This window comes from Diplodia seriata, assembly GCF_021436955.1.
Source record: "Diplodia seriata strain FDS-637 chromosome Unknown scaffold_2, whole genome shotgun sequence".
In the NCBI taxonomy this organism is placed as follows: domain Eukaryota; kingdom Fungi; phylum Ascomycota; class Dothideomycetes; order Botryosphaeriales; family Botryosphaeriaceae; genus Diplodia; species Diplodia seriata.
This window is the reverse complement of record NW_027117309.1, coordinates 2523929-2535974: the sequence shown is the minus strand read 5'-3', so window position 1 is coordinate 2535974 and position 12046 is coordinate 2523929. Positions and strand designations below refer to the sequence as shown.

At 57.1% G+C, this 12046-nt stretch overlaps 4 protein-coding genes across 4 annotated transcripts; 2 read left to right on the top strand and 2 right to left on the bottom strand.

Annotated features, from left to right (window-relative positions):
• Positions 1-1315: 1315 nt before the first annotated feature.
• On the bottom strand, positions 1316-1955 carry pin1 (peptidyl-prolyl cis-trans isomerase Pin1; the record flags this gene model as incomplete). The annotated part of the gene is made up of 3 exons (XM_066773608.1): positions 1316-1436; positions 1493-1893; positions 1953-1955. 3 exons carry the CDS (start codon positions 1953-1955, stop codon positions 1316-1318), a joined length of 525 nt encoding a protein of 174 aa, XP_066636175.1.
• Positions 1956-3889: 1934 nt separating this feature from the next.
• On the top strand, positions 3890-4557 carry SLS55_002121 (uncharacterized protein; the record flags this gene model as incomplete). The annotated part of the gene is made up of 2 exons (XM_066773607.1): positions 3890-3972; positions 4020-4557. 2 exons carry the CDS (start codon positions 3890-3892, stop codon positions 4555-4557), a joined length of 621 nt encoding a protein of 206 aa, XP_066636174.1.
• Positions 4558-5222: 665 nt separating this feature from the next.
• Positions 5223-5990, bottom strand: mrpl38 (mitochondrial 54S ribosomal protein uL14m; the record flags this gene model as incomplete). The annotated part of the gene is made up of 4 exons (XM_066773606.1): positions 5223-5293; positions 5398-5631; positions 5789-5873; positions 5976-5990. The coding sequence occupies 4 exons, from the start codon at positions 5988-5990 to the stop codon at positions 5223-5225; spliced, it is 405 nt and encodes a 134-aa protein (XP_066636173.1).
• A 745-nt stretch (positions 5991-6735) lies between these two features.
• Positions 6736-8904, top strand: set9 (histone lysine methyltransferase Set9; the record flags this gene model as incomplete). The annotated part of the gene is made up of 2 exons (XM_066773605.1): positions 6736-6849; positions 6907-8904. 2 exons carry the CDS (start codon positions 6736-6738, stop codon positions 8902-8904), a joined length of 2112 nt encoding a protein of 703 aa, XP_066636172.1.
• Between the last annotated feature and the right edge of the window lie 3142 nt (positions 8905-12046).

The following is a 12046-nucleotide window of genomic DNA, read 5'->3' as shown; positions in this document are numbered from 1 at the left end:
TGTGGAGGTTCCGGTCTGGGACGTCAATGAGAGTGATGCGGGTGCTCCCTAGCGCTCCCGGCAAGGGTTTAAATGCTTGAACGGGAAGAAATGGCGAAGAGGTAAGGCGGGTGCGGGCTGACGCAGCGTTGGGCAGACTCGAGTATAAGACCGCGGGTCGGTTGAGTCGCAGCCAGCCGGGCCCATGTGTGGCGGGGAACATGACGGGGATCGCGGGGCGGCCGCTCTCTGAAATAAGCCTCGAGACGGCAGGCACAACCTAGCCCCGTCTTGCAACCGTCCGTCAAAGCGGCGGCAAGAGGGCACCATTTCGGAGGTCGTGCCTTTCAATCACTCTGGCGGCAGCCTGACGCAACGCTCATCCAAAATCCGGATGCGGTACAGGCGGCTTCATCGCCGGCATCCTCCAGAGCTTTCTCGAAACGCTGGCCACGCCTAACAGGCCCGGCCTCTAAGCGCTTGTGGCAGTGCCTAGCAGATCCAAGCTTGGCTCAGCTGGCGGCGCCATAATTGGGCTCCAAGAGCGTTGCGCTGGCTTGCGTAGCTGCATCAACGCTGCACTAAGCCGGATCTGGCGGTAAGGCTGCGCTGCTGTTCGGATAAGAGCGGATCAAAGAAAGAAGCGCAGATTGCGCAGTGCACCAACTGGACGACAATGGAAAAGAAGAGAAAGGCGGAGGTGTGGGGGCTGCACGCGGCATGCTGCCGACGCACGCGTGTGCTTTAGCGGCGTGCATGATCTGGCTCGCCCTACTGGGCCTGCGCAGAGTGCGGGAGGGAGCGCAGCTAGTCTGGGATGGGCGGACGCTGCAGCTGGCCGCATGTCAGTATGTCGTAGGATAAGCTTCATAATTGTACGTGAGGCGTGCACGTCGCCGGCTCGGCTGGTGATAGAAAGCTCTGGATCATTATCGGGTCATTGTGAGCGAGCGGACAACCACAAAGCAGGCGGTGGAGATCTCGCAGCAGGCGCCGGATCGAGCAGCGGCCCTTGTTGGGCGTATTCGTGGCCCCTTGCAGCAGTAAGCCACCGCGCTCCGGTTACATAGAAACTCGACCACGGCAATTATTTCATCCGCTGCCCAAAACACGGCTGGGCTTGCCATAGGAATTCACATGCCATTAGCCTCTTGTCCATTCTACCTTTGTCATTCGTCGGCTAAGGTCCCCCGCTGCGTGGCCGTAGATGCTCATGGAAGAGCCGCAACATTCTCACGCGTTCGGCAGCCTGGAAGCATGACATTCCGATGCGTTAGCTTCTGCACGACCTTTACGTGCGCATCTGGCTCGACCGCGCGATCGGCGCTTTATGCACTTACCGTTCGATCAGGTGGAGTCCAGACGCCGTCTCCACGAGGCCGCTGACCTCGCCCGGCTGCAGCGCAAATGCCGCGTCCTCGAACTCACGCTGCATGTCACCCCTCTTGAAAAAGCCCCTGCCAACATGTTAACTGCGACTCGACTGCGCACTGTCCAGCCGGTGCCAACTCACAAGTCACCACCCTTGCGTGCGCTGCTGCAATCCGACTCCGTCACGGCTAGCTCCGCCAACGTCGTCTCGCCCGACTTGATGCGCTCCTCGTATCCCTTCAGAATCTCCGCCGCCTCGTCCTTCGTACGGGTTATCTTAGCTTCGCGCCAGCTCGATGGCCGCCTGCTGCCCTCGTGCTTGACGAGGAGATGGGCTGCCCGGATGGCATCGTTGCTTCCGCCAGACACAGCGTCACCAGCCTTGGTGCTGTGGTAGTTGGCCATGAACAGCTTCAGCTTGTCGGGGTCGGTGCCCTCGGGCGAGTCCCAGCGCGACTCGGTGGTCTTGGTGTTGAAGTAGTAGGGGAGGCCCTTGGACTTGGAGGTGCGCACCTCCCACCCAGGCGGAAGACCGGTCTCAGCCTGAAAGGGACGTCAACGAGCGGCACACATGGTGGGGGCTGCGATGCCATTCAGCCTACCATTTTGAGTCAAGGAAGCAGGTGCGATGCAAGGGAATGCGATGGTGGGTGCGGATGATAGCGCGACGCTATGGGTGCGGTTGTTGTTGTAGCGCGGCTGTCGTAGGCGCAAGTGCAGATGTTTGAGATGGTCGCGAGCACACGCCCAAGCGCGCGGGGTTCGGCCAAGGCGGCATCGTCACCTCAGCAGCCGCTCGGACCCCGCCGCCGATCTTCTCCTGCCAGGCACCGTCCTACCTACACACCAGACCTCAGCCCGACGCTTCTTCCCGGGTAGCGCCATGGCGATGCCAGCTTCCCTAGCTGTCATATGATGTTGCTGGTAGTCCCGCCTGCCCCGGTCCCAGCCTCGTTGGCCCAGGCCTCAGCCCCATTATTATTATCGCATGGCCCAGAGCAAGCCTTTTCGGATCCCATCTATGGCGCATCATCGGGACAGGGCTACCAAAGTGCATGTGAGTCTGTTTTATGACCCCTTCTTCTCAGCCGTATGCCTAGCAGGGCAATGTTTCCACAGCACAGAGGCTCTAAAGTGAGACCAACCCGGCGCATTGCCAATCTAACTGCCGCACTGGGCAAAGCTGCTCCGCGAATGCAAGCCCCCAGCACTGAGACGTCCGACTTCTGACTCGACAGCGTGCGCAACCCCCAAGAATGTGTTTGCACGTGCCAAGTGTACCCCTCTGCGGCTCAATGCTAAACCTCATTCTTCCGCGATGGCTTGATCGCAATGGGTCGTCGTTCAATTTACGAATGTATGGTCTTGTGTAAGCCCTCTCGAATCATTCCCGGGTGGCCTCGACAACCTTTGATTGTAGACTGTCTCTAAAGATAAACGCTAGCTCTGGTACATGACCACTCGTGTTTGGCGCGGGTGCTCCTTTTACGACAGCCACTGCATCCTGGCTCTATCATTGCAACTCTATGGCTGGTACCACGTCAGCGGCCTCGCACTTTAATCTAGACTTCTGTTGAGACTTACACGAGCTGCTAGCATTAAACCCCATGTTGCGAGAAAATCACCATACTCGATCGAAGCGCTCACATCAATGGTCGGTTGTCGTGCCAAATTGGAACATATCACGTTCCACGACCAATTACACTCGACTGTTCAAATGTGCATCATAGAAGGTCGTCTTACATGTGCTTCCCAAGGCTCAGTTAAAGAGGCCCCATTCTCATGGTCTTCCCATTGCCGGCGTTATCGAGAAGACTAACCAAGGAGGAACCATAATCATCGGAGTTTGATAATATCTCTGGGACACGATGTTGATAATGCACGGGTGAAGGATCTAATCCGCATACACTGAGTAGGAAGGATTGTTTGGGGATTTTACCAGCCGAGTATTGCGGTATTGCCGGCGAAAGGGTGCCAGTTGTTATGTTTCCAACATAAAGCTTGTCTTCTACGTATCATTTGCAGTCTTCACGGAAGGGCCGTCAGCTCTCTTGGGCAAGCCTACCTCATCCGTGCGAAATGTGGACGTTCCGAGCCCACACTGCCTGCTGGGGGAAAAATTGGGTTGATGCTGTTGCGAGTGACCCGAGAAAGTCACTCTGCGTTTTTGCGCGTGACTTCGTCATGTTGCCCTAGATGAGGGGACACGAGAGGCGTATTGCTATGAACACGTCATGCTCGACGCAAGAAGGGGGCATCTTGTGCCGTGGATGACTGTTCGCTTTGTCTGCAAGTTGGGCCGTTGTCAGTGCTGCCAAGGCGACGGGTGGCACTGGGGCCGCATTGTGAAGCAGTCAAAACCGGCTGCCGATCGCCTCCCAGGGTTCTCCCGCAACAACACAGCAAGCTCCATTCCACTCGCCGCACCGCACCCTCCGAGCACCCCCGGATTTCACCACCCTTTCCCACCACGACCGCCGTAGCTAACCCTCGCGCGCTTTCCACCCTTTCCGGCCCTCTCTGTCTACTTACTGTACCCATGGCCGATTACGCCAGCCCAACGCCGTCCGATGGCGGCAACACCGAGCCCAAGAAGATCACCTTCAGGTTCTGTGCCGACTGGTAAGGAAGCCCTTACTCCTCAAGACCTACAGCTAACCGCATCGCAGTTCGAACTTGCTGTACCCTAGGGAAAACCCGGAAGACCGCAACTCGCTCCAGTTCGCATGCCGCACCTGCAACTACTACACGGAAGCCGACACGTCGTGCATCTACCGCAACGAGATGAGCAACACCGCCGCCGAGACCGCCGGCGTGACGAGCGACCTGGGCCAGGACCCGACGGTTAGTAACACTGCTGTTCACACTGGCGCGCCCCCGCATCACCACCACTCCGGCAACATGAGCCCCTACATGGACGTGGAGGATGTGAACGTGATGGACGACGTGCCGTCCTTCTGCACCATGTGCGGCCAAGAGATCTTCTGCGAGATCTGCGGCCAGGAAACAAAGGACGCCGGCCTGTTCATAGAGGCCGACGATGAAGACCCGCACCACGCCCTTTCTGCGAACCGCCCGAAAGAGATCCCGCTCGGCCCGGCCGACGAATACGATTTCGACGAGGATGATGATGCGGACATGATGGACCACGACTACGTTAACGGACAGTCGCACATGACAGAGCGGAACGGCACGCAGGAGTCTTGAAAGGGCACTTCACTGGCGTCAATCCTTGTGTTGATTTTGCTTTCTTCATCATGCAAATGTCGTTAGTCGCGCTGCACAGCCTTGGGAGCTTTGCCCGCTGACTTGTTGCTTTCCATGAACAGCTGCCCAGGTCCAACAAACCATGTCCCAAGTGCGGCGAGACCGAGGCGGTGTTCTTCCAGTCGCAGCAACGTACCGCTGAGACCGGCATGGTATGCTACCCATTCGTCTGGACCACAAGCAATAGCTCCAGCTGACACTATCCAGAAACTTTACTATGTCTGCGTCAGCCCTACGTGCGGCCACGTCTGGCAGTGAGCACAATGCTGCGCGCCTGACAAACTGTATCATACCCAGATTTCAACGGACCGAAATCACAAAATGGCATTTTCAGAGCGTTTAGTAAGCGCACCTAGGTTATGACCGACGAAAAATGGTTCTGCATGGAGTTTAGATGGGAGTGAGATGTACTTTGGTGGCTGGTTTCCTGGTTATACACGGCGTTCATGATGATGAAAAGTCTTGGGTGGTCATAGTACCCAGATACCCGGCATCCAGCATACTACAGATATAATACACATATGCATGCAGCGCTTCGCATGCGCCATACGCCCTGATCCTTCCAATTTTGTCTATGCTTTTCTTTGTCGTTGCAATGAAATCGTCTATAGATGCATGGGGGCGAGGGAGAGGATCTTCGACCATTTTGTCTTGCGGAGCTCTTGACCAACGATGCCTATATAGACGCTTTGGTCAGCTTCTTCTCTCCTTGCAACTTGCAGCTCTGTGTGTTTCCCAAACGCAGGATCTACAAACAAATGTAGGACTGGAAGTACGTACCGTTCAAACGACTTCCGATGGGCTCGCCAGACTTGTTAATTAACACGCAAGCATTGTCGTCGAACTTGACAACGCTGCCGTCAGGCCTCTGGATCTTCTTCGCCGTACGCACGACGACCGCGTGCCTAATGTCACCACGACGGACCTTGTTCGCAGCGCTGACGGAGACACTGCCGCCGCCAGACTCGGGGCCGAAAGAGCGCTGCTTCTGGACGACGACGACAATGCGGTCACCTGCGGAGTGACGACGCTGTCAGACAATGGACGGTATCGCAGCGATGTTGGCGCGAGCACAACAGGGCACGGGTGGGAGGCGTTCTGTAGGCAGGGCGGAGGTGCAGTCGGTTGACGCAGGTGGCAGGTGGATGGGCGCCTGCAGGCTCTCACGTACCAATCGTGGCGGGTCTCTTGCTGCGCAGCACCTTGACGCACTCTACGACGGCCGCGCCGGAGTTGTCAATGCAGTTTACGAGCGTCTGTACGCGGTCCTCAGTCAGCGGGCGGGTCGCGGTGGATGCGCGGCGCGGCGCGCGGGCTTCTTGCCGCAGGGGCCGGGCGCGGGCGGCAGAGCGACTGACCTTGAGCTGGATCATGGCGGCGGTCCTTGGCTTCGACGCGGAATGCGGTGCGGCAGCGGCGGCAGGGACAGCGGCGCGGGATAGCTTTGGCGGCGACGCGGTGGTGGTGAGCGAGAAATGTCGGCGGGATGTTCCGCAGACCTCGGAGGTGGTGCGGTGCGGCAGCGGCGCGGGCAGCCTCAGGCCTTGGGGCTGTCACCAGCGCCGCCAATAATGGGCTGCGTCTGCGTTTAGCAGCCCTTCCTTGGCCGCCGAACGGCCGGAGATTCCTGTCCATGCGCCTGTGCTGCTCCGCTTGCTTGGCCTGCCTCTCTCGTCCGTCCCCCCAGCCTCCTCCGCTTTCTCACGCCTCACCTCTGCACCTCGCGCTCCCAGGCCTGCGCCGAAACGTGAAACGAACGTTTGCCTCACTCCCTTGCGCCCTTCAATGAGTCTGCAATTCATTCAGTTTGCGCTGCTGCCAAGGTAGCGCGCTCTTTCTTCTCGTTGCTTTTCTTTTTCTTCGCGCATCTCAGCCGCTCTCTCTATCAATCTGCAAGCTTAAGCGCCTGTCTTTCCGTGTTCCTTCAGCTTTGCTGCCGCGCCGCAAATCCACGCACGATCCCTCCCTGCGAGTCTACGTCACCTCCCCTTTTCAACCCCAGTTCAAGAACCCCAGGCCACGCTCGTGTGATCCTCGGCCACACCCTGCCTGCGCCGGCCTCCTTCCGCTGCTCCCAGGACCGTTGCGCCCTCTTGGCCCTTTCTTCTCCCTCTCGCCATGGCCAAGGAGAAGGAAGCGCCGCTCAAAGAAGCGCTCGCGAAAAAGGGCGGCTTGACCCTATCGCAACTCGCGCAGTATGACGACCTATCGACGGATGTGCTGGTTGACAAGGTAAGCGATTGCGCATAGAACCCGCCGACCCGAGCCCGACTGACTCCAGCGCAAAAGGTGTACTTCTGGACCACGATCCGCAAGAATCGCACGCGCTACTCGCCGGTCAGGAGCATCCTCGAAGAAGACATCGCCCGGATTCTGCGCGAGTCGGTGGCCATTGGCAAAGATCCGGCGCGGGCGCAAGAGCGGCTGCTCGAGCTGCCGGGTCTGAAGCGCTATCTGGCCAAGCTAGCCACCAAGGACGAGAAGGAGCACTTCAAGCGCCATTTCCGCAAGTACATCAACCTGTACATGCCCGACTGCCCCTGGGAGGTGTCGACGACGAACCGCTACACGATCACCCAGCACGAAGCCGCTGTTTGTGCGCGCCGCGACATCCGGAAGAATGAGAATATCAAGTACCTGTGCGGTATCCAGGTCGCCATGACCAAGGAGGAGGAGGAGACGTTGGACCTGAACAAGCGTGATTTCAGCATCGTTATGTCGAGCCGCAAGAAGGCTCCTTCGCTTTTCCTGGGCCCCGCGCGCTTCGCCAACCACGATTGCGACCCGAACGCGAGACTGACAACGGCCGGCCCGAATGGCATGGCCATCGTCTCGAAGAAGGACATCGACGTCGGCGAGGAGATTACAGTGTCGTATGGCGAGGACTACTTTGGTGAGGACAATTGCGAGTGCCTGTGTGTCACTTGCGAGAAACTGGCCAGGAACGGCTGGGGGCCGCCAAAGAAAGACGTTGATGGCGACACGGATGACTCCGGGAGCCAGGTTCAGCCGCAGGAGGGTCCGTACTCGTTCAGGAAGAAGAGACGCTACGCAACGGATTCAGCAACGGCTTCACGCGACACTACCACCGAGCCTATGGCCCGGGAAGGCGGAAAGAAGAAGGCCGATACACCGCAGATATCGAATACGTCTAGTCCCAGAGGAACAAAGAGAAAAGCCGACGAGGTGGAGGAGCAAGCAAGGCCGACATCTTCAGGTTCAGAAAGCCAGAAGCGCCTCAAGGCGATAGACGGTACTCACATCAAGATGGAGCGCACGGAATCACAGCAAAGCCAGGACACGCCTCAATCCTCTGAAGAGGAGCCGGGCCCGATGACGACCGCTATGGCAAGGCTAAGGTCTATTCGCAGCAGTCACCAGCGGGACAGGCTTCTGGCTACCACTCTTGCAGAGTCGGAATCCGTCAGTGCCAGCTCCCCAGGCTCGCTCAGTGATGCGTCTCAACACTCTTCGCAATCGACTGCCGCCACATCCGTGGACGAAGACCTTTCGGCGAACCCGCCGTCGGACGGTACGGACGCACAGATCAAGACTGAATTAGAAGTCGAACAGATTCCGGCCATCGAGATCACGGTCGATACCTCAGAGGTCAACATCGCCAAACCCACGAGCACCAGCACCCCGGCCAACGAGCCTCTAGAGGAATCAGAACTTTCCGAGCTCTCTGACAGTGTCGCTTTTGATGACGACAACCAGCAACTCGTCCGGCAAAAGCGCCTCAACACGCCGCCCCGCACACGTTCTCAAAACAGTGCGACTGGTACTTCGGCCGCTCCCATCCCGACCATAGAGAACCCTCTCGACTCCACGGATGAACCGCTCGACCCCGACCGCCGCTACCCAGGCGATTACACCTTGACCCCACTTCTTCTCTGCGCCAAGTACAGCCGCTGGGTCAGCTGCCGCACTTGCGATTCCGACTTCGTCCAGGAAGACGCCTACCTCACCCGTGCAGCGTGTCCGCGCTGCGAGCGCCACAGTAAGCTGTACGGCTATCTCTGGCCGAAGACGGACAAGGAAGGAAAGAACGACAAGGAGAAAAGGATCATGGACCACCGCGAAATCAACCGTTTCGTGAGCCCGAGCGAGGAGAGGGAGATCAGGAAGGGGAAGAAGCAGTTGCAGATGGCCATCGCGAACAGGAGGGCGAGCGAGCTGAGCGAGAGTATAAGGAGCGGGAGCATGGGTCTGGATGGAGAGGGGACCCCGTCCAGCTTGAAGAGAGGGCTAAGGAAGAGGAGTAGCCGCTTGAGTATGGCGGTTTGAGATGGGAGGCCTAGGCGCGACATCGGACTTCAACAGCTCTATACGGTGGAGAGCCATCTTCATCAGCACATGACGCGGAAGGTTTGAGATTTCTTTTCGTGGAAGCGATCTCTTCATCATGGCTTTCCATGTACTATTTTGCGGATCGATGGGGATTTGAGTGAAAGGAGCTCTTCTAGGTGCTTTTCTTTTTCTATCTTCGTGTCACTTCTTTCGTCGTTTCTTTTTTCGCTATGACTTGCACTTCCCTGGAGTTGGAAAAATGAGGCGGGGATATGAGCGAGCTTTTGAATGCGAACAGAAAGCGAGATGAGAGCACTATCGACATTGCGCAGTTTTCCCCTGCGCCTCGAGAGTCGTGGCGCTCTTCTGCATTCCTCCCTTCTTCCTGAATGACACGGCATTCTTGTACTGTATATATTTGAACTATTTTTTCTTTATCGTCTGGTTGCATTGGAGAGCTGGTTTAATGGAAGCAATACATGGAAGGGATGACTGGGTTTTTCCTCTTCACAATCGATCTGAAGAGTCTTTGGAACGGAGCACTCGACCTGACAGGTCCAAAAGTCATGCTCCTGCGGCAAAGACCGCAGGATGATTGTGCAAGAGTCAGTTCCAGAACGGCTAGCCAAAAGAACAGTTCCCTTAGCAACGCGGGTTTAACTCCAGTGACAGTGTCCCCGCGAGATCGGCGAGTCAGACCACCGGAAGGATGAACAGTTTCGAGATGCCTCCTCCGGGGCAGGGGAAACGCGTCACAGTTGGATTACAACCACAGTCGGGTGCCGGAACAGCCTTGGAGAATAAAGCACGACACTCGGTGAGCTCTCAATATGTCCATGGATCGTTCCCGTCAGCTTGAGGATAGGTAGGCGTTTCCGTCAACTTCCGAGTGGACAAGACAATCTGATGAACGGGCGTCTTCTTCTCATGGTGGCAAAGAGCAGACGACGGGTCTGCGGACCGCCTCTGCGAAGTCCATGTTTCGACGTAGGTAAGCTCATCATCGATCGTTGTCTTTGCTGCGCATGCAATAGAGATCGCCACGGCGGACGAGGCCCGATTCCCGCAGGCACCGCCGGTCACAGGTCACACGGCCTCTCGGAGATCGAGGTATTTGGAAGCAAATCGCCGATAAGCAAACAAGTTTTTTCCTGTCTCGACCAATGCGGTAGGAAGGCTGATTTGGTGGCTCGATTGGTGACAGCCGTCATCTTCCGTCTTACTTTATTCATCCTTCCATGATTGCGTTCTGGTGCTGTGGAAAGCATGCCACCATGGCTGCCAGACCTTCCCGAACGGTAACACTTACGGGGTCATTATAAACACCCCGGGCTATTAATAAGGGCGCAGCGCACGTTCAGGAACGGCACGCGACATGCGCACGAGCGGGAGGTGCCGATCTGCATGGCACACCATGTGCTGAGACCGTTGACGCGGACACGGCCGCCGATCCCAATGCGCCGCCTCTTCGCGGCCGGCAAGCACAGACTCCCTCCTTCGTTGATGGCCAAAAGTCAAAACGCAAAAGGAAAAATGCGCGCACCTAGGCCGCGTAACAGTCGCAGCTCGGTTCATTCCGTGGAATGGCAGAGGTCGTGAATCAAGAGACAACATCTCTTAATCGCGAGAGAGAAGTAAGAAAGATAAAGAACAAAAAGAGAGGAAGAGGTTCAACATTCGCTCCGCTCGGAACTGGGCGGGCGGCACTCGTAGATGTTTGACCCACGTCCAATCCTTTCGCTACCATCCGGAATGGACCAAACACAACCATGCATGAAGACAGACTGAGGCTGTGTTGCAAACTTCCCTTCCTGAGACTCGGCACGTCCCTCTACTCTCTTTCACCCCGAGACAAAACAACGTCATGCGCAATATATATGCAATCCCCTTTTCTTCAATGCTCCCGGACCGATGATGACGTACAACGCCGCGAAAGCTCTCGCCTGTTCCCGCTCCTCTCGCTTCTCTCGATATTACTTCTCTCTCCAAAAACCACCGGTTCACCCAGCAACAGTCAATCAATGTCAGATAGACGATAAAATAGTAAGGCCAACACCTGTGACGAAAGAGAGAAGGGGAAAAAAAAGAAGCGCCGAGATTGCAACCGGAAGCAAACCCGCCTCTCCTCACCCTTTCCCTTCCTTCGTGCCCTTCCTTCTTCAGGGTCCCCACCACAGCAAGCCTCCCTCTGCCGGTGACATCATGGCCCGGTCCGAATCCAGTAAGCCGGAAGGGGGAAAGAAGGGAAGTGGGGGCCGGCCGGCGGAAGAAGGCTTGGCTTTGGAACGTCTTCTTCCTTTCCTGACGAATGGCTCTCGACCTCTCCCAGCCCTCTGAATCGTTAGTTTCTCTTCTTTTGTCCGTGTGTATGTGTGTCAATGGCCAGCCAGCCTTCAGGCACCAATCCGTCACACCAAAAAAAAGCCACACGATGCAGGAACGACGGGACGACAGGGAAGCGCGATCGAAAAAGGGAAGAGGAGGGAAGAGAGCTAGCTCGAAGGGGGACCGACCAACCAACCAAACCCCCCACGCAAGCAAAATCGATACCTTAGCACATGTTGGATCGACTCCACACTTGCGGCCGCATCCGGCGCGCGCACATCCCGCACCCAGTCGGGCAAAAAGTAAACAAATCGAGGAGGGAGGAGAAAATCTAGACCACGAGTCATCCCATCCCACCCAACCCCGTATAACGAACGTCCCCTGACCAGAACGTCATCGACGGCAGAAGAGAGAAGAAGGTGAAGAAGGGGGAAACAGGGTACAAAGATGTAGGGCGACGAAAAAGCCACCCACACCCACCCCCCGCCACCCGCCTGCCCCTCTCTTCCTTCCCTCCCGCCGCCCTCTTTCCCTGCCTCTCTCTCTATCTCATCCCCCGCCCGGACCCAAATACTGGCCCTTCCCACTTTCGCCCTCGCAACACCGGACCTGTCTCCTACCGATTCCCACCTTCCTTCTTCCTTGGACTCCCTCTCTCTCTCTCTCTCGTCCGAAGAGCAGATACAACAACCAACACTCGCGGACCCCTTCCTCCATCCACACCACCCACACCCACCACACCACCATCAACAACACACATCACCACCATCAGCACACCGTCCTCACTCAACGCGGTGTGCGCGCGCACTCAAAA